At 26.3% G+C, this 24,444-nt stretch overlaps 1 protein-coding gene across 1 annotated transcript; it reads right to left on the reverse strand.

Moving 5' to 3' along the window:
• Positions 1-204: 204 nt before the first annotated feature.
• On the reverse strand, positions 205-16,060 carry LOC113372848 (allatostatin-A receptor-like). Its single transcript, XM_026613183.1, has 4 exons — positions 15,507-16,060; positions 8,362-8,529; positions 993-1,101; positions 205-300 (listed from the first exon to the last, which is right to left on the reverse strand). The coding sequence occupies exons 1-4, from the start codon at positions 16,058-16,060 to the stop codon at positions 205-207; spliced, it is 927 nt and encodes a 308-aa protein (XP_026468968.1).
• Between the last annotated feature and the right edge of the window lie 8,384 nt (positions 16,061-24,444).

The raw sequence follows: 24,444 nt of genomic DNA on the forward strand, positions 1-24,444 counted from the left end.
AACATCTGGACCTACCTTTGCCAAAAACTAGTGAGCACATGTTCTTATCAATAAAAGTCTAATGTTTTTTGAATCATTCAAATCGGTTGATCTGTGCGCTCAAAAACGTGGACGAAAAATTGTATCCGTACATACATAGAATGTTTTCAAGAACTAAGACACTTTGTTGAACTATCAATTAAAAATTTTCAAAATCAGTCGAGTTTAAGAGGCACTCCTCTGGAAACCTATACTAAAAATGAGGATTATAAAATACTTGATACTTTCATCATTAAAAAGTTTGAGTAAAAACATTAAAACCTAAAAATGACATAATAATTTTTGCTCTAATGTGAGAACTGAATGAGTTAGCTGTTGTTATTGTTTTTTTTTCAGTTTTTTTTATTTTTTTACTCGATTTTTTTTATTATGATCAAGTTTTTTAACATTTTATAATTCTGATAAAATATACCAATTTTTGATAAAACCTTTAGTACATTTTTCTTCAAGGAAGACTTCTCAAAGTAGACAAATTTTGATTAAATTCATTGTATAACAGAAAATCTTAATTCTTGAAAAATAAGGGCAATTAGTATAGTAAATGTAATTATTTTTACTATTATGACTTCAAAGTTCAAATGTATTATTAAAAGTTAACCACAATAACCAAAACATGGTCATAGTAATACGAAAGCTCTAAGTTTTATTCAAAAGCTCATAATTTTCTAAGAATGCAAGATAATCTTTTTTTATAATGCAGAACAGTTAAGAGTGAATACTATCAACCCGTTGAGGTTTGGAACACCCTGTATATATTTATAGACAGATAGATCAAATTTCAATCCGGATTTTATTTATTTTTGGATTGATATTTTTTATGAAAAAAGGATTGAAATGTTGGTTGTCAAACGTATTCAAATTTTAATCAGGTGGATTTTAATAATAGCCGCGGCAACGTGTGGCTGGGTTTGCTAGTATATATATATATATATATAATTTATTTTTTCACTGACCTGTATTGGTGCCCAACAAATTGCAAAAGCAGCCACGACGACTACTACAAGACGAGTCACTCGTCTTTTACCCCGTCGTGATTCCCTCGAACTTGCAGCCCCTACGGCACTGCCTCCGTTACCCTGAAAATTCATATAAAAACTATAGTAAAAATTTTTATAAAATGAAAGCTAATGAGTTAAAGATTCTTTGTGTAAAGTTTTAGCTAAAAGGAATTACGGAAACTGTCAAAAGTAGATTGGAAGTGAGAGGTTGGGTGAGCAAAAAATATAAAAGACGAGGGTGAACTTACTTTATATTTTATAGTGATATTTATTTAATTTGTTTATTGTTGAAATGTTATTTTATATTATATATGAGTAAGATTTATTTATAGTAATAATAAATAAAATGTTAGTTAGAAATATTTATGAAAATAAATAGAACAAGTTGAAAGTGACATTTTGCCTATTTTTCTAGATTTTTTATAACTAGATAACTTGGAAATTTCTTCTAGTAGCTTATAATTTTGTTATACCATTAAAAACTACATAAAACTTACAAAAATCGACAGTTCCAGATATATACACTTGCTTTGGGAAATTTGAACTAAAACTTGCTGAAACATCGTATATTGTACTAACTAGCAATATATGGATTTAGGACATTTTTCTAGATTTCATCAAATAACTTGGAAATTTCTTCCTAAAGAGTCTGAATTTATTTTGTCAATGCTTTGAAAAAAGTTCAAAATTTTCAAAAAATTACAAAATATAAAAAATAAAAATAATTTTTTTTAAACAAAGTCAATTTTCTTCAAAAATTCGTAAATGGCCCCCTAGTTTTTTTAAATTCCCGTAAGTAAAGTTATAGTAATCGCAAAAAAATCGAGAATAATTTTTTTTATATATCTTCACGTTTCAAAACCTTCTGAACATTTTGGCATACCTTAGAAAAAATGGATGTATGTGTGTGTGTATGTGCGTGTATGTATGTGTGTTCGGATACAAATTTTCGTCGACGATTTCGGGAACACAAATCAACCGATTTGAATAATTTAAAAAACATTCGACTCGTATTGATAAGGCGGCGTGCTGATTAGTTTTTGGCAAAGGCAGGTCTAGCTGTACCGAATATACGGGGCAAAAAGTGACGAAAACGGTAACTCAGTTTTTAAGAGAACGGAGCGTCCGATTTGAATAATTCAAATTTTCATGAAGGCAGGTCTAGCGGTTTCGGAGATCTTATAAAAAAAGTAAAAAAAATGCCATCTGGCGGTCAAAAATCATTATTAGATATATGCACATCAAATTATCAGATATTCTAAAGTTCAGAATTTCTAAAATATTGACAGTTTCTCAAAAATCTAATTTTTGCGAAGTAAATTTTTTTCAAAAATGTTTATCGTTTTTAAAAAAATAATAATTTTTGATACGGGAAGTTCCAGCAATTTGCCTTAAGGCACGATGCCATGCGTCCCAGTACTTAAATAAATATACAGTGTAAATTTAATAGAATGACAAAAAGTATAAAGTGTAATTGAATCGTTGATCATCGAAAATTATCTATATTATCAAATTTATAAATATTTTGTTGTATATAAACTAATTAATATAGTTTTATTTTATAGGGGGTACGACTTAAGCAACTATAACCTATCAGAATATCATAAAATAGCTAATTTCACAAATTTGTTAATAAAAACTTCAATAAACTTGCTTTACACACTATAAATGCATCAATGAATTCAAAAGTTTCGACTTATCAAACACCTGCATACGTTCAAGGTCAAATCTTAAGCAGATATAAATTGTTAAATAAATTGAATAAAATTCAGAATATTATTGTTTCACGCAAATCTATACTGTATATAGTAACAGGTATTAATTATAAATATATATTTATTACTTACAAATTGAATTTCCCAGTGTTTTCGATAAATTAGCACACGACACCCGAATAAAATTGCACTCGATAAAAATCAAAACAAACCACGACCGACCCGAAGGCGTCGACTGTCAGCCGAAGACTGAATTTGCACAATTTTAAGAATCACGTGCAACTGCAATTGTCCTTGTGAGATGTTGCCAAATTTATAAATGAGTCAAATAAATGTATGAAGACATTGTTTGCGCGATTTATGAATTATAGAAGACATTACATTATATGGTTTTTGCTTAAGTTTTAAACATACATTGGATAAAAAATAATGAAGTAAATGGTTTTCTGAATAAATTTTAATTATTTTTTTAAGGATATAGTAAAATCTGTATGCAAAATTATTTTAGCATAATGAATTATATATTTATTAAGTTCCCGTAGGGTAGTTATAGTAATGGGCCGAAAATAAAAAATAAAAATTTTTGCATTTCCCGACGTTTTGAAGGTTTCTGAACATTTTTAAGCCATACCTCAGAAAAAATGGATGTGTGTGTGTGTTTTTTGTATGTCCGCATTTTTTCGTCATGATTTTTTTTGTTGGTAAAATCCTTTTGTGATATTTATTTTGCTAGTCAGTAGAGTTTCTTTTTGGATTTTATGAACTTGCTCGTCAGTAGAATTCATTTTTTTTATTTCTTGAATTTGCTTATTTTCTTTAGAGTTTTTTTTGGTTTTATGAATTTACTAGTCAGCAGAGTCTTTTTTTTATTTTATGAACTTGCTTGCCAATAGAGTTCTTTTTTTGATTTTATAAACTTCCTCGTCAGTAGAGTTATTTTTTTAGGTTTCATGATTTTTTGTCAATAAAGTCCTTTTTTTTATTTTTATTTTGCTAGTCAGTAGAGTCCCTTTTAGATTTCATAAACTTCGTTATCAGTAGAGTTTCTTTCTAAATTTTTACTAATTGTCAGTAGAGTCCTTTTCTTGGATCTCATGTTTTTTTTGTCAGTAAAGTCCTTTTTTAATTTCTAAGAAATTGTTTGTCAGTAGAGTCCTTTTTAACTTCCCGTATGGTAGTTATAGTAATGGGGGGAAAATCGAAAATGAAAATTTTTGCATTTCTCGACGTTTTAAAGGTTTCTGAACATTTTGACATACCTCAGAAAAAATGGATGTGTGTTTGTGTGTGTGTGTGTGTATGTGTGTGTTTTCGGGCACACGGATCAACCGATTTGGTTGGTTTAAAGAACATTCGATCCCTATTGATAGGGAGATGTGCTGATTAGTTTTTGGCCAAGGCAGGTCCAGCCGTTACGGAGATACGGAGCAAAGAGTGCAGAAAATACAAATCGAGTTTTTGAGAAAACTGAGTATCGGATTTGAATGATCTAAAAAACATTCAATTTGTAATGATTGGGAGAAGAGGTGATTAGTTTTGGCAAAGGCAGGTCCCGCCATTTCAAAGATACAGTGCAAAAAATGGCAGTTTTTGAGTGAACTAAGCGTCCGATTTGAATGATCTAAGAACTTTCTGCTTGTATTGACAAATCAATTGCATTTGAAGATAAAAAATTATTACATCTTTTTTTATTTTCCATAAAATATTTTTGTAATTTTTGATTAAAAATTCAAACAATTGCCCAGGCTAAGCACAGTCTTAGCGCCACTCTGGTACAAATGTTTACCCATGTGAGTTTAGACTGTTTGTGTACTGGAGGACTTTTCCAATTTTGTGAAAACTATGGAAAAATGTGAAAATGCCGCCAAGCTAAGCCCAGTATAAGTAAAATGTCGCACAGAATTGTTTGCAAATGCGTTTAGGCTGTGAGTATACGGGAGCACTTTTTCAATTTTGTGTAAATTAAGGCAATTTTTTTTTTTTGAAATTTTATTCGTAATGAAATGACGATTGTTAATGTTCTGGAGATAAATTGATTTATGATTTACATTTGATTTGCTCAGATATAACAAGATAGCAAAAATAATGAAAGTTACAGTATTTGTAATGATATATTTGAAATCATTTAAAATTTCTCGAATATTTCATTACAGTACGGCAAGCTCCAGCAATTTGCTTTAAGGCACGATACCATACACCACTAGTTAATTATATATTTACCTTTTATTCATTACACATGACTCTCAAAAAAAAACTACAAAATCCTTTCAACTATTCCATTTTACCTTTACTCAAAATGCATTTCATTAATAAACATCCTTCACTCTATTTCTCTATATAAATTCACGGTTTGTTCTCGAATTATTGTACTAGATAATCCAATTGAGTTTTTAATAATAATGAACAACCGTCGAAGGATTAATCTGACGTTTTATTAATTGAGCAGCAAATGATTGTTTGCTGCACTTTGTACGAAAGGATTTAATTGCATTTTTAATTAACGAACAGAGAAATATTTGCTGCCGGCTGCCGGTGACATATTATTTTTATCCGACAGAAAAATGCACTTTTTGTGATGAATGGAAAAAAAATTTGGGAATAGTCGAGAGGTTTTTGAATATTTGATTTATTTTATGACGCTGAATTAAATTTAATGCTTAATTGCTTTATGCAATATTTTAATATACGAGCAATTGTTTCAAAAATGTACAAAATCTGGTGATATTTGTACTCGTGGGTTTTCGCAACCTTCAAAAATTTATTTCTGCGTTGTTGGTTTAGATAGAAAATTGATTTTATTTTATTTCATAAGCTAAAAGTATATATTATTTTTACTAATTTCATAACATGTCTATATTGAATTATTATAGTCAATAAAAATTAAAATGTTGGTGCAGTATGATGCAAGAAAAAACTAGTCCTTTATTTTTAGAAAAAATCAGAACTCCAGTTTTATTATATACAGATATTATGAAAAAAAATATTTTTTTTATACTTAAAAGTCTACAATTTGATTCAAAAACTAATTTCTAATATTATAGTTATTAATTATCCAATATATCATTCATATTATATACAAGAGATGATAATAATAAAGTGATTTCCAACAATCAATTGCAATTTTAAAGTATACCGAGATGTTGTAGGTCATCATAATGTCAGACAATATTATATATCATTTAATTTTCAACAAATTTGTTGAATATTTTATCTAAATTAGACAAACGATTCAAAAGTTACTTAAATTATTTAGTAAATAAATGCACCTGTAAATATGATATTAGTGCTTGACTTAAATTATAGACCTATTCAGAATATTTGGTAATTTCAAAAGCATTTTAAAGTATACAGAGTTGTTTTAGGGTTTCATGATGTGAGAAAATAATAAAGCTTATTCAATTTTATATACATTTGCAGAATGTTTCATGCAGTTTAGACAAACCATTTAAAAGTTACAAGGGATATAATAAATAAATGCAGAAATTGAGTCTTAAATGTCGTACAATTATTGCTAAGTTTATATTGATTTTAGAGTATACCAGCTGCTCTAATCATAATAATATTAAACAATATTGTTGATAGTTGAATCCTGAACGAATTTGCCGAATATTTTATTCAATTTAGTCGAACCGTTTACAAGTTACCATATATAATAAATGAATGCCCAAATAACCTATCAAAGATAACTAGGAAAAATTTCCTATTGTTAATAACAATTTCAGAGTATACCGAATTGCTGTAAATTAATATAATGTTAGACAATATTGCAAATTATTCAATTTTGAACAAATTTTCCTAGTATAATATTCATATCAGACTATTGGTTTAAAAGTTATGAAATTTATAACAAATGAATACAAAACTGAATTCTTAAAATATTTTGCTAAGTTCAATTTTTATTTTAGAGTATACCGAGTTGCTGCAGGTCATAATAATGTTAGACAACATTATACACTAAACAATTTTGCATAAATTTGCTGAATATACAATTTAATTTAAACAATACGTTTGAAAGCTACAAGAGATATAACAACCAAATACCAGAATGAGCTTATGCAAATTATCTTACTCTATTTTCGTTGCTTTTTGAATTATACAAATTTGCCTCAGGGCAATATAATGTTAGACAATATTATAGACTATTTAATTCTACACATTCTGCAGAATATATAGTACCTCAACAAACCATTTAAAAGTTACAATAGATACAACACAAAAACGCAGATCAAAGTTTTTTTTCTATCCAATTGGCTATTAACACTACACCGGGTCGATTCCTATAATTTCTGAACACCACATATTTTTCTCTGAACCTGAATTCACCTTGTTTCCAGGTTATAATTCATCTCTCTGTATTCGCAAATAAAACATTTGCCATTTATATGGTAATTTCTCATTTGTTTCGACCCACTTGCTCTTGCTCCTGAATAACTACTTCTGTTTAAAATTAACTACATGCAAATATGCTAATGTCGACTCTCCTGTGGAATTATATATAGAAAATAATGTAGACGAGTGGACACAATTTAGGGATAAACGACCCTACAGCAACTCGGGGTACAATAAAAATATAATTGACAAAGGGAGGAATTAACTTTGATGACTTATTTGGGAGTTTGGTTATTACATCTCTTGTAACTTTTGAACGATTCGATTTAAATGAATTATGTGTTCGATGAATTTGTTTAAGATGTAATTGTCTAAAATATTGTCTAACAGTATTATATCATATTGCAACTCGGTATACTTTAAAATTCCAATTTAAACTGCACGTCTGATAAAACTATATACAGACTTTACATAATGATAAAAATACGCCTACATGTTTTATCGCCGGAAAAAATTAATTTTATCCCTCATATGTATTCTACCATATTAAATTTGAATAATTAAAAATACCCAATTAATTACTTTGGAACTAAAAGTAATTAAAATCTTCCCTCACAAATATTTCTCTTTAAAATAAATTTTCATGTGGGACTCATTATATGTTCTGTTGACATTTCCGATACATATTGGTAATAAATAGCAATAATTCTATTAATTAGCAATTCATTTGATTCGAATATGACTCATATGCTAATTAATAATTTTGTAATTATACGTGGAATCATTAAAATCGGATGTGAATACCGTAAATTATGCTAATAACTTGTTGGGGAAAACATTTATTATATGTCTTGTAACTTTTGAATCGTTTGGCTAATTTGAATGCAATATTTGGAGAATTTATTTAAAATTTAATTGTCTATAATATTGTCTAACATTGTAGATTTCTAAAGCAACTCGGTATACTTTAAAATTGAGATTTAAAATCTTTTAACGCAAAAGAACGTTTCTGACATTCTGACATAACTCGCTGCAATATCCTGAAGCCTCTACGCACTAATTTACACTTCAGCATAAATATCTAATTTCCTGTACTATATACAGTACAGATGTCTTAGACAATATTATAGTACACAGAATTCTGCACATTTGTTGCTTAATAACCAAATTTCTATCTTCAACTGTTTTCAAGATACAGTAAGGCAATTGCAACCAAAATTTCTACAAAAATGTTTATGAATTGGTATGAAAATTTTCTTACCCTATAATGATGTGACGACATAGGTCCTCTCCAAAGCCTTGCCAACATCCTCATGTACAAAAATGATATTAAAGTCAAAGGCATTACATAGGAAGAGGCAAAAAATGATATATGAAAGGCAGGTCTAGAATATCCTGCCGATTCTAGGAAAACACAGGAGGAGTAGCCTTCGTTTCCGTAGGAATATCTGGAAAAATAGAAAAAAATTAATATCTCGAAAAATATACATTTATAGTAAGTATGTATTAGAATAAATTGTTTAGTATATAATTATTTATAAATGTTGCATATGCAATAACTTTCTATATCTGCTTGTTTTTTAGATACATATGTTTGTATAGGGATGAAAATTTATAGCCATAAAATGTGCAAAGCTTCAGTTTTTTTTTCAAATAACTCAGAGAATAAAAACATTTTGTTATATAACTATCAGACACAGTTTAAAAGCATGAAATTATCTTTTTATTTCTTTAACATAAATATTCTAGAGTTTACGGTTTTTCAGATATTAATTTTCAAACCATCATTTTTTCTTACCTTTAGTCATTTTTCCTTTAGTTTTTGTCAAATATCTCGCTTAAAATATTTTTTTTGTTTTATAACTATTAAACGAAGTTGAAAAGCATAAAATTATCTTAGATTTTCTCATTTACATAAATACTCTATCGTTTATGGTTTTTGAGATATTAATTTTCAAATTATCATTTTCCTTACCTAACTCTTTCATGCAAAATCAAATGTGCAGTATAAAATTAATATAAATATGTACAATGTTGTCGTTTTCGTCAAATATCTCGCTTAATATAACTTTTTTATGTTATATAACTGTTAGGTAAAGTTAAAAAGCATAAAATTAGCTGTATGTTTTTCATCCACATTAATTACGTAACTCTCATAGTTTACGAGATATAAATTTCCAAATTATCTACTTCTCTAGCCTTGATTTACATAACAAAAATTGTGCATTGTTTTAGTTTTTGTTAAATATCTCGCTTAATATTAATGTTTCATTTATGATTATTAGGCAAGATAGAAGATTATATAATGAGATATACTTTTTTCTTTGACATAAATATTCTATCGTTCATAGTTTTTGAGATATTAATTTTCAAATTATCATTAACCCTTTCCTAACTCCATCATGCGAAATCAAATGTGCAATTAAAATAAAACAAATGTGCAATGTTATCGTTTACGTCAAATATCTCGATTTGTATAATTTTTTTGTTAAATAACTATTAGACAAAGTTTCAGGGCATACCATAAGTCACATTTTTTTCATCTACATAAATTTCGTATCTGTCATAGTTTTCGAGATATAAATTTTCAAATTGTTTTTTCCACAGGCCTTAATTTTCATGAAACATTTTGTGCATTGTTGAAGTTCTTGTCAAATGTCTCGCTTAATATGATTTTTTTTGTTATACAATTATTAAACAAAATAGAAGACTATAACATGAACTATACTTTTATCTTATACATATATACTCTATCGTTTATAGTTTCCAAAATATCAATTTTCAAAATATCATTTTTCCTTTCCTAACTCCGTCATGCGAAATAAAATGTGCAATCAAAATAAAACAAACGTGCAATGTTGTCGTTTTTGTCTAATATCTCGCTTAATATTAATTTTTTGTTATATAACTATTAAACAAAGTTTTAAGGCATACATTAAGCCACATTTTTTTTATCTACATAAATTTCGTATCTGTCATAGTTTTCGAGATATAAATTTCCAAATTGTCTTATCCTCTTACCTCAATTTACATTTGTAATGTTTCAGTTTTTAACAAATATCTCGATTACTATTATATTTTTATAATACACATATTAAAAAAAGTTAAAGAGTATAGAACAAACTACATTTTTCCCACTTACACAAATATTCTATCTATTATACTTTTCAAGATATCTAAAATTTTTTCCCTTACCTAACTCTTTCGTGCCAAATTAAAGATGCAGTATAAAATTAAAAGAAAATGTAGCAATGTTATCGTTTACGTCAAATATCTCGATTTGTATAATTTTTTGTTATATAACTATTAGACAAAGTTTTAAGGCATACAATAAGTCACATTTTTTTCATCTACATAAATTTCGTATCTCTTATAGTTTTTGAGATATAAATTTCCAAATTGTCTTGTCCTTTCACCTCAATTTACATATGCAATGTTTGAGTTTTAGCCAAATATCTCGATACTATAACATTTTTATTATACATATATTCAGCAAAATTAAAGAGCATAAAACGAGTTACATTTTGTTCATTCACACAAATATTTTATCGTTTAGAGTATTCGAGATATTAATTTCCAAATTATTATTAACCCTTTCTTAACTCCATCATGCGAAATCAAATGTGCAATTAAAATAAAACAAATGTGCAATGTTATCGTTTACGTCAAATATCTCGATTTGTATAAATTTTTTGTTAAATAACTATTAGACAAAGTTTCAGGGCATACCATAAGTCACATTTTTTTCATCTACATAAATTTCGTATCTGTCATAGATTTCGAGATATGAATTTCTAAATTGTCTTATCCTCTTACCTCAATTTACATATGAAATGTTTTAGTTTTTGACAAATATTTCGATTACAGTAATATTTTTGGTATACATATATTTAGCAAACTTAAAGAGTATAAAACAAGCTTAATTTTTTTCATTCACACAATCATCATATCTATTATACTTTTCAAGATATCTAAATTTTTTCCCCTTACCTAACTCCTTCGTGCCAAATTAAAGATTCAGCATAAAAATAAAACAAATGTGCAATGTTGTAGTTTTTATCAAATATCTCGCTTAATATTAATTTTTTGTTATATAACTATTAGAAAAAGTTTTAAGGCACACATTAAGTCACATTTTTTTCATCTACATAAATTTCGTATCTGTCATAGATTTTGAGAAATAAATTTCCGAATTGCCATGTCTTTCTACCTCAATTTACAATACCTCAATTGCAATGTTTTAGTTTTTGCCAAATATCTCGATTACTATAACATTATCATTTAACATATATTCAGCAAAATTAAAGAGCATAAAACGAGTTACATTTTGTTTATTCACACAAATATTCTATCGTTTAGAGTATTCGAGATATTAATTTTCAAATTATCATTAACCCTTTCCTAACTCCATCATGCGAAATAAAATGTGCAATTAAGATAAAACAAATGTGCAATGTTATCGTTTACGTCAAATATCTCGCTTAATACAATTTTTCTGTATTATAACTATTAGACAAAGTTTTAAGACATAAAATTATCTACATTTTTTTCATTTCCATAAATTTCGTATCTGTCATAGATTTTGAGATATAAATTTCTAAATTGCCATGTCCTTCTACCTCAATTTACAATACCTCAATTGCAATGTTTTAGTTCTTGCCAAATATCTCGATTACTATAACATTATCATTTAACATATATTCAGCAAAATTGAAGAGCATAAAACGAGTTACATTTTGATCATTCACACAAATATTCTATCGTTTAGAGTATTCGAGATATTAATTTTCAAATTATTATTAACCCTTACCTAACTTCCTCATGCGAAATCAAAGATGCAGTATAAAATTAAAAGAAAACAAATGTGCAATGTTGCAGTTTTTATCAAATATCTTGCTTAATATAAATTTTTTGTTATATAACTATTAGACAAAGTGTTAAGGCATACAATAAGTCACATTTTTCTCATCTACATAAATTTCGTATCTGTCATAGTTTTCGAGGTATAAATTTCCAAACCATCTACTTCTCTAGCCTTGATTTACATAACAAAAATTGTGCATTGTTTTAGTTTTTGTTAAATATCTTGCTTAATATTAATATTTTGTTTTACAATTATTTGACACGATGAAAGATTATAGAATGAGCTATACTTTTTTCTTTGACACAAATATTCTGTCGTTCATAGTTTTCGAGATATTAATTTTCAAATTATCATTAACCCTTACCTAGCTTCCTCATGCGAAATTAAAGATGCAGTATAAAATTAAAAGAAAATGTAGCAATGTAGCAGTTTTTATCAAATATCTCGCTTAATATTAACTTTTTGTTATATAACTATTAGACAAAGTTTTAAGGCATACAATAAGTCACATTTTTTTCATCTACATAAATTTCGTATCTGTCATAGATTTGAGAAATAAATTTCTAATTGTCTTATCCTCTTACCTCAATTTACATATGAAATGTTTTAGTTTTTGACAAATATTTCGATTACAGTAATATTTTTGGTATACATATATTTAGCAAACTTAAAGAGTATAAAACAAGCTACATTTTTTTCATTCACACAATCATCATATCTATTATACTTTTCAAGATATCTAAATTTTTTCCCCTTACCTAACTCCTTCGTCCAAATTAAAGATTCACATAAAATTCACAACAAATGTGCAATGTTGTAGATTTTATCAAATATCTCGCTTAATATTAATTTTTTTGTTATATAACTATTAAAGGTTTAAGGCACACATTAAGTCACATTTTTTTCATCTACATAAATTTCGTATCTGTCATAGATTTTGAGAAATAAATTTCCGAATTGCCATGTCCTTTACCTCAATTTACAAAGGCAACGTTTTAGTTTTGGACAATATCTTGATTACTATAATATTTTTGTCTTACATATATTCAGCAAAAGTAAAGAATATAAAACGAGTTACATTTTGATCATTCACACAAATATTCTATCGTTTAGAGTATTCGAGATATTAATTTTCAAATTATCATTAACCCTTACCTAGCTTTCTCATGCGAAATTAAAGATGCAGTATAAAATTAAAAGAAAACAAATGTGCAATGTTATCGTTTACGTCAAATATCTCGATTTGTATAAATTTTTTGTTATATAACTATTAGACAAAGTTTTAAGGCATACAATAAGTCACATTTTTTTCATCTACATAAATTTCGTATCTGTCATAGATTTTGAGAAATAAATTTCCGAATTGTCTTATCCTCTTACCTCAATTTACATATGCAATGTTTTAGTTTTTGCCAAATATCTCGATTAATATAACATTTTTGTTATGCATACATTCAGCAAAATTAAAGAGTATAAAACAAGCTACATTTTTCCCATTTACACAAATATTCTATCTCTCATAGTTTTCAAGATATCTAAATTTTTTCCCCTTACCTAACTCCTTCGTGCGAAATTAAAGATTCAGCATAAAAATAAAACAAATGTGCAATGTTGTAGTTTTTATCAAATATCTCGCTTAATATTAATTTTTTGTTATATAACTATTAGAAAAAGTTTTAAGGCACACATTAAGTCACATTTTTTTCATCTACATAAATTTCGTATCTGTCATAGATTTTGAGAAATAAATTTCCGAATTGCCATGTCCTTTTACCTCAATTTACAAAGGCAACGTTTTAGTTTTGGACAAATATCTTGATTACTATAATATTTTTGTCTTACATATATTCAGCAAAGGTAAAGAATATAAAACGAGTTACATTTTGATCATTCACACAAATATTCTATCGTTTAGAGTATTCGAGATATTAATTTTCAAATTATCATTAACCCTTACCTAGCTTTCTCATGCGAAATTAAAGATGCAGTATAAAATTAAAAGAAAACAAATGTGCAATGTTATCGTTTACGTCAAATATCTCGATTTGTATAAATTTTTTGTTATATAACTATTAGACAAAGTTCTAAGGCATACAATAAGTCACATTTTTTTCATCTACATAAATTTCGTATCTGTCATAGATTTTGAGAAATAAATTTCCGAATTGTCTTATCCTCTTACCTCAATTTACATATGCAATGTTTTAGTTTTTGCCAAATATCTCGATTAATATAACATTTTTGTTATGCATACATTCAGCAAAATTAAAGAGTATAAAACAAGCTACATTTTTCCCATTTACACAAATATTCTATCTCTCATAGTTTTCAAGATATCTAAATTTTTTCCCCTTACCTAACTCCTTCGTGCGAAATTAAAGGTGCAGCTTAAAAATAAAACAAATGTGTAATGTTGTCGTTTTTGTCAAATATCTCGCTTAATATAATTATTTTGTTATATAACTGTTAGACAAAGTTTTAAGGCATATAATTAGCTATATTTTTTCATCTACACAAATTTCGTATCTGTCATAGATTTAGAGATATAAATTGCCAAACTGTCTTATCCTCCTACCTTAATTTACATTTACAATGTTTTAGTTTTTACCAAATATCTCGATTACTATAACATTATTGTTTTATATATATTAAGCAAACTTAAAGAGCATAAAACGAGCTACATTTTTCCCATTCTCACAAACATTCTGTCTATTATAGTTTTCAAGATATATAATTTTTTTCCTCCATACCTAACTCCTTCGTGCGAAATTAAAGGTGCAGCTTAAAAATAAAACAAATGTGTAATGTTGTCGTTTTTGTCAAATATCTCGCTAAATATAAATTTTATGTTATATAATTGCTAGACAAAGTTTTAAGGCATAAAATTAGTTAAATTTTTTTCATTTTCATAAATTTCGTATCAGTCATAGTTTTCGAGATATAATTTCCAACTGTCTTGTCTTCTTGCCTCAATTTACATATTCAATGTTTTTAGTTTTAGCCAAATATTCGATTACTATAACATTATCATTTAACATATATTCAGCGAAATTAAAGAGCATAAAACGAGTTACATTTTCTTCATTTACACAAATATTCTATCATTTATCGTTTTTTGAGATTTAAATTTTCAAACAATTATCATTTTCCCTACCCGACTTCTTAATCTAATCATCTACTTCTCTCGCCTTGATTCAGATCAAACGTGCAATGTTGTAGTTTTTGTCAAATATCTCGCTTAATATAACTTATATGTAATATAACTATTAGACAAAGTTTTAAGGCATAACACTAACTAAATTTTTTTTCATCTACATAAATTTCGTATCTGTCATAGTTTTCGAGATATAAATTTCCAAACTGTCATGTCCTCTTACCCCAATTTACATATGAAATGTTTTAGTTTTTGACAAATATTTCGATTACAGTAATATTTTTGGTATACATATATTCAGCAAAGGTAAAGAATATAAAACGAGCTACATTTTTCCCATTTACACAAATATTCTATCTACCACAGTTTTCAAGATATCGAATTTCAAAGTATCATTTTCCTCTTACCTGACTTCTCCATGCGACAGCGCCACCGGAATAGCAGTCGTCAATATCACAGTCCACGTCAAAAGGATAGCCCTTAGGGCATACCTCTCATTCCTAACCGACATACTCGCAATAGGATGGACAACTGCCAAAAATCTATCCAAACTCATCAGAACCAGAGTATAGACCGATGCATGAGCAGTTACCACAATCAGATACTGCACAATCTTGCACCACAAATCCCCAAAGGGCCAGGCTGTCAGGACATAATCAGTTGCAGTGAAAGGGATACAAAATATCACAAACAGGAGATCTGCTACTGCCAGATTGATGATGAGGATATTAGTGGTGCTCCTCATGCCAGGATTAAGGGCTACCACTAGGACCACAAGGGCGTTTCCTAGAAGTCCAGCCAGGCCTATGATGGTGAAGAAAATAGGGACTACTGTGGATACTATACGTTGAATTGCCCATGTGTCTATGCCAGAATCGTCGGAGACGTTCTGCCAAAGGGAATCATTGTGGCAGAGACGTGCATCTAAGTCTAAAGTTCCGTTGGTACAAGACGCCAACATTTTGGACGTTTTTTGGATCACAGGGGACAAACAAATTTGTTAATCATGGTCATTGATACAAATTTACTGGTTAACAAGTTTTTTTTCTAACTTGGCACTTTGTTTGGCCAAATTGGTTCAATCCTTGGTTTGCATCCCCACAAAATTTTTTTTGAGATCTGGTCAAATTCGTGCTAGCGAGTTTAAAAACTGGTCAACTTATTGGTAAAATCTATTTTACTAGTTACCAATTTTTTTTTAAACTTGGCACTTTGACCAAATTGGTTTGAACTTTGGTTTGCATCCCAAAATTTTTTTTCTGGTATGGTCAAATTTGAGCTAGCGAGTTTGAAAAAAATTTATTGACAAGGTTTATTAAATAATAAAGTTGGCACGTTGTTTGTCGTACTTGGTTTAAGTTTTCGATGCAACTGGTACAATTTTTTTTCGATTTTTTTTCAAATTTTTTTAAATTCGAGCCAGCGAACTTAAAAACTGGTCAATTTGTAGAACAACTTAGTGGTAAAATAAATTTTTGAGACAAAGTTAATCAAATAATTAAGTTGGCACGTTGCTTTTATCTTTTGGTTAAAATTTTGGAAGCAACTGGTACAATTTTTTTAAAATTTGTTCAAATTCGAGCCAGTGAAGTTAGAAATTTGGTCGATTTTTGCTTTAAGTTGTTGATAAGTGGTAACTAAATAAGTTTTTTAACAAATTTTTCACGTCGTTTGTCCTACTTGGTCTTTGGAAGCGAATTGAGTACAAATGTTTTTAGAAGATTAAAAAAAACTAGTCAATTTTTTAAACAACTTATTGATAAGTAACTAGACAAATTTATAGACGAATTTAATCAAATAAAAATTTGTCTGGTTTTTGGATTAAATTTTGGATTACAAATAGTACAACTTTCAAGAAAACTTGTTCAAATTTTAGCTATCAAGGTTCTAGTCAATTTTTATAACGACTTGTTTGTTAACAAATTGGTTGACAAAGTTGATTTACAAAACCACTTAGTCTGAATTTTTAATGCAAAACACGACTGGTACTAATTTTAACACAAAATATTATTTTGTGTGAATAATAAACTGTAAACTTAAAAAAGATGAAAAAACTCAAACATTTTGCTCTACAAACGTTTAATACCAAAAACCAACTAGATTTAGATATATTACTGTTTTCGCCTAAAAAATTGATCAAAATCTTGTTGAAAATTGATCTATGTTGACCAAATTTAAAAATTTTGATGTATATTTATCTAATATATCATATTTTAACAGTTAGGTTTACAAAGTTTAAAAAAATCAATAAAATTAAAAGATAAAAAGAATGTGCTTCTACACTTCTAATTTTTTACCCAAAACTTAATAAAAAACTTACGAGGTTCTGATTGGATTGTGTAAACTAGGTGTATATTAATTTGTGTTACCAAATATATAAACAAAAATTAGATGAAACAACTTAAATTTAGCAAAAGTTATTTTGTTGTGTCTAAGAACAAAAACAAGTCCAAAATATTGAAATAAATGGATAAAATATAAAAAACGTCTTATTTAGAACCTACAGGTGTAAATTCTTTATATTTTACAAATTTTTGGAGTTTTTTTGTCTAAATTTAATAAACCAGGTGAATATTTATTTATCACACTATATTTTGAAACAAAAAAACGATAAATTGCAAAATAAACTTACCAAAATTATTTTTGTGTCCAAAAACAAAAACAGTCTGGTGAATCAAAGTACGTGTGAAATCCTGTATATTTTACAAAATTCTATGGCTTTAAATTAACTATACTTAAATTCTGTTTTTAGATCCAATTAACTAAGTGTATATTTAACTTTTATATATTTTAAAACAAAAAAATCGATTAAAATTTGTATTATAAGTATCGACCAGTTTTACCCAAAACTTGACCAGAATTTGATGCGTTTTTGACCAGTTTTATTAGGTTTATATCTACTTTTACCACAGAATAAAATTCTGAAGAGTCTATTATCCGATTTATCAAAATAGGTGTATATAAATTTCTTTTTAATTAGAAAATCGGTAAATTAAAAGTGAAAAAACCACAACTTGTTGAGTTTCAGTAAAATCGACGGCAGTGTGGGCGTCGGACGAAGGCGACCTGTTGATCTGAAACAAAAAGAATGATTTTTAATTAATTTCAGGATAAAAATAGATTTGAAGAGCTATAAATAAATAAATAGAGGTGTAGTGAATTGGTTTGAGAAAGAAATTCTCGAAGAAATTTGATAAAATGTGTTAAAATTGCTTCAAACTTGTTCCGGTTCAACGCGTATTTCTTTGGACAAATAATTAATGAAATGTGGTGATAGAAATATTTTGAAAAATTGAGAAATTTGATATACTTTGATATATATTAATTACTATTATTTAAAATACACTAATGCTATTTTTTATACTGTAATTCTTACTTCAATTTAACCATTTTTTTTTGATAATTTTCTTTAATAAAATTAAATTTCTTTTAAAGAATGAAATGTGATTTTAATTAATATGTATAAATGATTGAGTAATTAATTTGAAATAAAAACTATGAATGTAAAAAAAATTATTATATACATTTTTAAATACTTAACAAGTTAATGAACAATACACGAGAACAATATGTTGTTATGTTGTTTTCTCTAGATATTTATATTTCCAGTTGTCGTAATTGGTTTTAGCAATTAAAAAAATACATGTAATTTTAAAAATCAATATAAATAAATATATATATATATAATATTGATATAATTTTCTAATTATATTTAATTTTATAAATGTATTTGTATTGAGTGCATTACTATGTTTTCTTCCATGACGTGCCTTCAAGTCACGTCATTGCAATCTATATGACATTTCCATCAAATGTATTATATTTATATAAAGTAATTATTTTCTAAAGTAATTAATAACCTTATATATATATATATATATATAATATTTTTATTTGTTATATCATAAAATACAAAATTTCCGTCGCAAAATATTTATTAGACTATTTAATACACAGAAGACGAAGTTTTTCTTATATATTTAAATAAGTAGAAAATAGATATATTTATTCATATTCAATATTTACTAAATTTTATTTATATGGTAATATTTATTTATATTAATTTTGTAACAAATTGTATATATTTGAATTAAAAAAAAAAATCAAAAGTGCTTGCAAAAATTAGAGACATATAATTTTTTGTTCGAGACAGAATTTTTCGTTATAATATAAAATAAATATTATAAAACTAAAAAAAATATATCTAGTTAATAAGTATTATAATTAATGACTCTATCTCAACCTAATAAATTTCATATAAGTTTTGAATTAAAACTTTTAAACCGTTTTTTATTCATGAACCATATATGAAACCAATGGACGACATGTTTTCATAAAATGTAAAAATTTACAGTTTTTCATAAAAACCTCGAAAAGTTTAAGTTTTATACTAATTTTTTATAAGGAAAAGTTGTAAATTATTAAATTTACTGTTGTGTTCTTAAATTAGACTACAATGTAGCTCTAAAAGTTTTGGATATAATTAATATAAAACTCTGACAAATTTTATTTTTTGCGTAGATTTAAATAAATAAGTCAAAAGTGCTTGCAAAAATTAGAGACATATAATTTTTTGTGCGAGACAGAATTGTTCGTGATGAAATAAAATAATTATTATAGAATTAAAAAAATATATTAGTTAATAAATATTATAATTAATGATTCTATCTGAACCTAATCAATTTTATATAAGTTTCTATTTAAAACTTTTAATTCGTTTTTTATTCGTGAACTATATATGAAACCAATAGACGACATGTTTTCATAAAATGTGAAAAATTGAGTTTTTCAAAAATATCTCGAAAAGTTAAGTTTTATACTAATCTTTTATAAGAAAAGTTGTAGATTATTATTTCATATCATTTTCTTAAATTAAACTACAATGTAGCTCTAGCCGTTTTGGAGATAATTAATATAAAACTCTGACAAAAGTAAGTCAAAAGTGCTTGCAAAAATTAGAGACATAATTTTTTGTTCAAGACAGAATTTTTCGTAAAAATATAAAATAATTATTATAAAATTAAAAAAATATATTAGTTAATGAATATTATATATAATGATTCTATCAGAACATAATTAATTTTACACAAGTTCAGATTAAAATTAAAAAAAAAAACTTATAAACGATTTTTCATAATATATATGAAAGCAATGGAATATGTTTTTGTAAAATGTGAAAAATTGCAGTTTTTCATAAAAATCTCAAAAAGTTTAAGTTTCATACTATTTTTGAATAAGAAAAAGTTGTAGATTATTAAATTTACTATTATTTTCGTAAATTAGACAACATTCTAGCTTTAACAGTTTTGGAAATAATCAAGATAAAACTTTGACCAATTTCATTTTTTGCATAATTTTTTACTTGATATAGTTCTCAAAAAAGCATAATAGTTTAAATAAATTTTGCAAAATTGACCTTAAAAATTATAACTTAATAAGAGTTTATTTATATATATATATATATATTTATATATATTATGTAATTGTATAGTTTATTGTTAGCATAAAATTATATAGCATATCATTATAGCCGGCAATAAACTATAACACAGAAACCGCCACGGTAGCAAATGCGAAAATCAAATATTTATATTATTGTACAAATATGAAAGAAACAGGGCCGAATTTGTACAGTAAAACTATGTGCAAGTTGAATTAGTGGAAAATAGATAAAATTTACTAAAATCAGTTATATACACTTGGATACAAAAATTTTGAATAATTCGTAGTTGCAATATTATTAAAGAGGCACTTTTATATTTCGACTGTATTGTCTAATTTTTATGTGATTTTATACTACAAAATATGAAAAAAAATCATAGTTTGATTAATAAGAATTATAATGCATTGTTTAAAATAATAAATATAAAAATTACAACATTATAGTACTAATGGTGTGACCTGACGAGTTTGTTGAAAACATCATGATTTTCACAAAGAAAATCCATATCCATTTGTGACACAAATAATAAAAAACTATGAAGAACTTTGTTCACAAAATTATTTTTAAACTACAAGATATTCAAAAATTTTATAATCTAATTATTGGGAGTTATAATAGAATATTTGAAATATGAATTTAAAAAAAATACAGCATTGTAGCACAAATGGTGTGACCTGACAAGCTCATTAAAACGACTTAATTTTTATTCAGAAAATCAGCATATAAATTTTATACAAATTAAGAGAAAATTATTTTTATACCAAAATTATTCGAAAATTATATAATTTATTCATTGGTAATTATAATAGAATATTTGACGTGCAAATTAAAAAAAATTACAGCATTGTAGCACAAATGGTGTGACCTTACGAGCTCATTGAAAACGTCATAAATTTACTTATTAAATTTCGACAGAAATTATTGAAATAGTCTTGGGTACTTTGTTTATAAAATTATTTTTACAATATAAAATATTCAAAAAATTTCTAAAATAATTACAGGGAATTATAATACAATACCCAAAGTATATATTGAAAAAATTACTGCTTTTTAGTACAAGCTGTGCGACCTGACGAGCTCATTGAAAACTAATTTTGACATATAAAAATTTCACAAGAAATGTTAAACTAAAATTAGGTACTTTGTTCATAAAATTATTTTTATGCAATAAAGTATTCAAAAATTTCACAATCTAATGATTGTAAAGTATTATGTAATGTTTCAAGTACAAAATGTAAAAATCACAGTGCTGTAGTACAAACGGTGCGACCTGACGAGCTCATTAAAAACGCTACAAGTTTTCACATAGAAAATCCATACATAGTGGTGTTAATCATGCAAACTAGTTAACACAAAACACTTGTTAACCGAACATATAATTTTTGCATTTACAGCAATAATTACTTATGATTGTAAAAAATGTTTTGTATCAATTTCCATCCCCCAGTTCGGCCCTGTGTCCTCCAATTACCGTTTTATTGACTCAGAGAGTATTCCGTCGGCGTTGGAGTCCCCTGTTCGCCCCACTAAAAAGCTTTTCAGCCGTTAAATTTACGAGGGCCCCCTCAGAATATCGAAGGAGCCCCCTGTCGAATTTTATGATAATTACGGAATATTGATCAGTAATTACTTATTGAATACACAATTACGTCAAACACGAAAGAACAGGCAGATACTTGTTGCAAATTGATGAATAAATATTTATTCAATAGTCAAATTTAATTAGAAATAAATTTATATGTATATATATATATATATATATAAATATGTATATATATGTACATTATTGGTAGCTAAAAATATAAATTTCGTCACCATTTCCTTCGCAAAAATTGCAAATGATCTCCTGGATGTTCTGTTCAATTCATTCCGAACATATTTGTACTCAGTTGGGTGCAAAATGGACCATTAATTTGGGAAACAATTTGCGAAAAAATAATATTACCACATCCTGGGAAAAATTGTGTAATACGAACATATCTTCATATATAAAAAAAGTAATACGATATAGAAAAGTCAGACTTTAAATATAGACAATAGAGACACTCTCTATAGGTGGTTCTTTAGAGTTCTTTCAAAAAGTGAACTTTTTTTGTTAAGTCTCTGGTATATTATAAATTTATATATAAATTACCAATTTTAATATTTGCAATTTTAATATAGACATTTATGAATAACATATCTGAGGTATAACCTTAGAACACATGCACAAAATTAATAAAAAACCAAATCAAAAACATTAGTGATAAAATTATTTCAGTAGAAAAATAGTCCTTTTTATGTGTTTTTCTTCAAATAACTTTTGATTTTCATTCCGGGCATTATAACTTGTTTGCATTAATAAAAACTAGATAAAATTTACCAAACTCTAGTGAAATTTGTTATATACTCTTTGATATCAAAATTTTGAATAATTCGTAGTTAGAATGCCAACTTTAGTATTTTCATAATTTTCTATATAAGGATTTACGACTTTCTTTACTTTTCTTCAAATAACTTTTAACTTACTTCAAGGACTTTGTTTGGATTAGTAAAAACTAGATAAAATATACTAAAATGTGGTAAAAACTGTTTCATATACATGGATATTATAATTTTGAATAATTCGTAGTTGAAATGCGGACTTTAATATTTCTATAGTTTGCAATACATGGATTTGATACATTTTTTTACTTTTCTTCAAATAGCTTTTAATGTTTTTTTAGGACTTTATAACTAGTTAGCATTTACTAAAATCCTAATTATCTAGTAAACTAGATGAAATTTACTAAAATATTTTAAAAACTGTTATATGCACTTGTATATAAAAATCTTGCTTAATTCGTAGTTGAAATGCAGACTGTAGTATTTTATAAACAATGATTTTAATGAAGCAAATAAGTATGTAATTATTTTAAATGCACGACTAAAAAAAACAAGTTCTAACAAACTATTTTATAATTCTTTTCCATTTCCCGAAACTTTATTCAAATATACATTCAATTTTTCAGTCACAAATTTGCAATTCTTTTGAGTAATTTTCTATTTCGTAGAATACAAAAGCCGACTGAATAACAAATTAACTTCGACATTGTCAACGAAACACATTTTTAATTTAGAAAAGAGATTTTTCATTTCAAACGAAAATTTTCACAATAAATTGTTTGACAAACATTTATTTGTATATTTCTGATCGTCAGATAGAGATTATAAATGATTAATAGGAGAAGATAATAAATGGTTTTATTGATTTTTTGGTGAATGGAGTCATTAATTTTAATATAAATACAGAGTAAATACAATTGTGGATTGTTTCCTATATTTGACGTAAAAAGAGAAAAATTGTTCATTGATTTTAATATTTTTGTTGTAGAAAAATATTACTAAATTTAATAATGATATATTAAATTTATAAAATTATTGTATACTTATACTTTAGTATTTTCATAATTTTCTATATAAGGATTTATGTAATTTTTACTTTTCTTCAAATAACTTTTAATTTTCTTCTAGGACATCATAATTTATTAGCATTCATAAAAACTAGGTAAAATTTACTAAAATCTAGTAAAAACTCTTATGTACACTTGTATATCAAAATTTCAAATAAATTATTCATTTGGTATAATTTTCATAATTTTTTATATAAGATTTTACGACTTTTTTACTTTTCTTAAAATAACTTTTAATTTTCTTCTAGAACTTCATAATTTGTTACTATTTATAAAAACTAGATAAAATTTACTAAAATTTAGTGCAAACTGTTATATACACTTGTATATCAAAATAATTCATATGAAATATGAAATATGAATATTCTCATGAAATTTAACTTTAGTATTTTCATAATTTTCTATATAAGGATTTATGTAGTTTTTTTACTTTTTTCTCAAATAACTTTTAATTTTCTTTTAGGACGTTAT

This window comes from Ctenocephalides felis, unplaced genomic scaffold (genome assembly GCF_003426905.1).
Source record: "Ctenocephalides felis isolate EL2017-DRISC unplaced genomic scaffold, ASM342690v1 CF-g0.4_SCAFFOLD_01604, whole genome shotgun sequence".
Classification (NCBI taxonomy): domain Eukaryota; kingdom Metazoa; phylum Arthropoda; class Insecta; order Siphonaptera; family Pulicidae; genus Ctenocephalides; species Ctenocephalides felis.